Below are 1,970 nucleotides of genomic sequence, written 5' to 3'. Positions count from 1 at the left end.
GTTGTGTTTCAGGTGTTTGTTTTAGTTGTGTTTCAGGTGTTTGTTTTGAGGTGTGTTTCAGGTGTTTGTTTTCGTTGTGTTTCAGGTGGTTGTTTGAGGTGTGTTTCAGGTTTGTTTCAGGTGTGTTTCCGGTTTGTTTCAGGTGTGTTTCCGGTTTGTTTCAAGTGTGTTTGAGGTGTTTGCTTCAGGTGTGTTTGAGGTGTGAGTCAGGTTTGTTTCAGGTGTGTTTCCAGTGTGTTTCAGGTGTGTTGGAGCACGTGTTACCATGATGCCAGTAGCAGGAGTCCCCGGGGTGCTCGGGCCCCTGGATGACGGCAGGTTGACCGGAGTCCCCCGTCCCTCCACCTGAGACCATCACACACATTCAGGAGGTGAAGTCTTTCCTGTTTTCTACAACCTGGATGTTGTTTTTATGGTTTTATCCGTCTTTCTATTTGAGATATTAACATTGAGCTTTAAATCATAAAATATATATAAAATATGTGCAAACAAAGTTATTAGAAAACAAAGGTGAACAGGTAACATTAATAATAGAGAATAATAGAGTAATAATGTTTTAACTAACATTAGCATTGAGCTGGATTCAACTCAATGCTACTAAGCTAGCATGCTATAAAGAGTAGCTTGCTGTATATACAGTGATGTTGTGTTTGTCATTAAAAATAGTGGAAATCATTTATATTTTTCTATTTCATGTGTGTATTTTAAAAGCTGAATATAGAAATTATGTTGACTCTCATTCTGAGCAGGAAGGTTATTAAAAATACTAGAAATCATTTTGATTTCGATTTTTAATAAGTAAATACATTTTATTCATTATTTGACATTTATTTGATAATTAAGGTTTTAATTTCTACGTCTTTCTTTTTCTTTTTATGGATTTATTTATTGCGTAATTTATTTATTTAATATTTCATGTCATAATTTCATCGTTCGGCCTCCGTACTAACATTCAGTTCGCTGTATTCAGAGATATTGTGTTTGTCAATAAAGTTTCGGTTCCTCTCATTCAGAAGGACGGAACTAAAAAATAATAAAATGTTTCGTTCTTAAAAATGTTTTGAAAAAATGTAATAACAAAGTTACTAAACGTAAAAGTTAGCAGTAAATGATGCAGTAATATTGATAGTCTTTCACTGGTTATTGATTATTGATTACCTTCTGCATGACTGCACAGAAACCTTCCTCCTGTTGGTTTTAACCAGCTGGAAGAGAAACAAACAGAAGTATTATTATTATATTAGTTATATAATATTAAATATTATACAACATTTTATCAACGAGGTTCAGAATGACTCATCTGAACCTAAAGTCTGAGGACAAAACAACCAAGTCATGAAATCTAATTTCTGCTGCAGAGGAGGAAGAGGGGGAGGATATTTCTTCCTGTGAACCACCTCCCTCGTGTCGTGTCTTCTCTTTCATCCCCCCCCCCCCCTCCCCCTCCTGTTTATCAGCTCCTCCAGTCAGGACAACGCCCTGCTGCTCCTCAACAGTCTCTCTGTGGTTACACTCCTCCTCCAGAGACTCACAAACAGCTTCACTTCCTGTTTCATGACTCCAGGCCTGAACTCATCTGAACTCTGCATGTTCCTGTCTGTTAGCATGTTCCTGTCTGTTAACATTTTAGCTGTCAGACACACCTGTCCTCTGGTAGACATCTTATATCTCGCTGTTTAAGCCACATTTAGAATCAGAATCCGCTTTATTGATATTTTGACTCCGGTTTCCACTTCGCTCTCGATGTACAAACACAAATTTACAATAAACATGAAAACAAAACAGATGTAGGTATAAACATTTAACAATATGTACAATATAAGTATAAACATGTATCCAAAAAAGTAGATATATAGATATATATATCTATATGAAAATAAAGCTATAAACAACAATGGCAATGGAGGTGATAGTGTAAGTGGTGGTGATAGTGCAGACAGAGGTAGTAGTGCAGACAGAGGTGATAGTGC

At 36.4% G+C, this 1,970-nt stretch overlaps 1 protein-coding gene across 1 annotated transcript in view; it reads right to left on the bottom strand.

Moving 5' to 3' along the window:
- Positions 1 to 1,366, bottom strand: part of LOC116378019 (dematin-like) — an 8,362-nt gene extending 6,996 nt beyond the window's left edge. The window contains exons 1-2 of the mRNA XM_031839815.1: positions 1,159 to 1,366; positions 265 to 345 (exon numbers count right to left, since the gene is read on the bottom strand). Of these exons, the coding sequence (XP_031695675.1) occupies positions 265 to 345; positions 1,159 to 1,167 (90 nt within the window). The 5' untranslated portion in view covers positions 1,168 to 1,366. The remainder of the gene's footprint in view (positions 1 to 264; positions 346 to 1,158) is intronic.
- Between the last annotated feature and the right edge of the window lie 604 nt (positions 1,367 to 1,970).

The sequence above is a fragment of the Anarrhichthys ocellatus genome, unplaced genomic scaffold (assembly GCF_004355925.1).
Source record: "Anarrhichthys ocellatus isolate YVR2014 unplaced genomic scaffold, GSC_Weel_1.0 scaffold1971, whole genome shotgun sequence".
Taxonomy (NCBI): Eukaryota; Metazoa; Chordata; class Actinopteri; order Perciformes; family Anarhichadidae; genus Anarrhichthys; species Anarrhichthys ocellatus.
The sequence above is the reverse complement of the archived record's forward strand: the minus strand, read 5'-3'. Positions and strand labels throughout refer to the sequence as shown.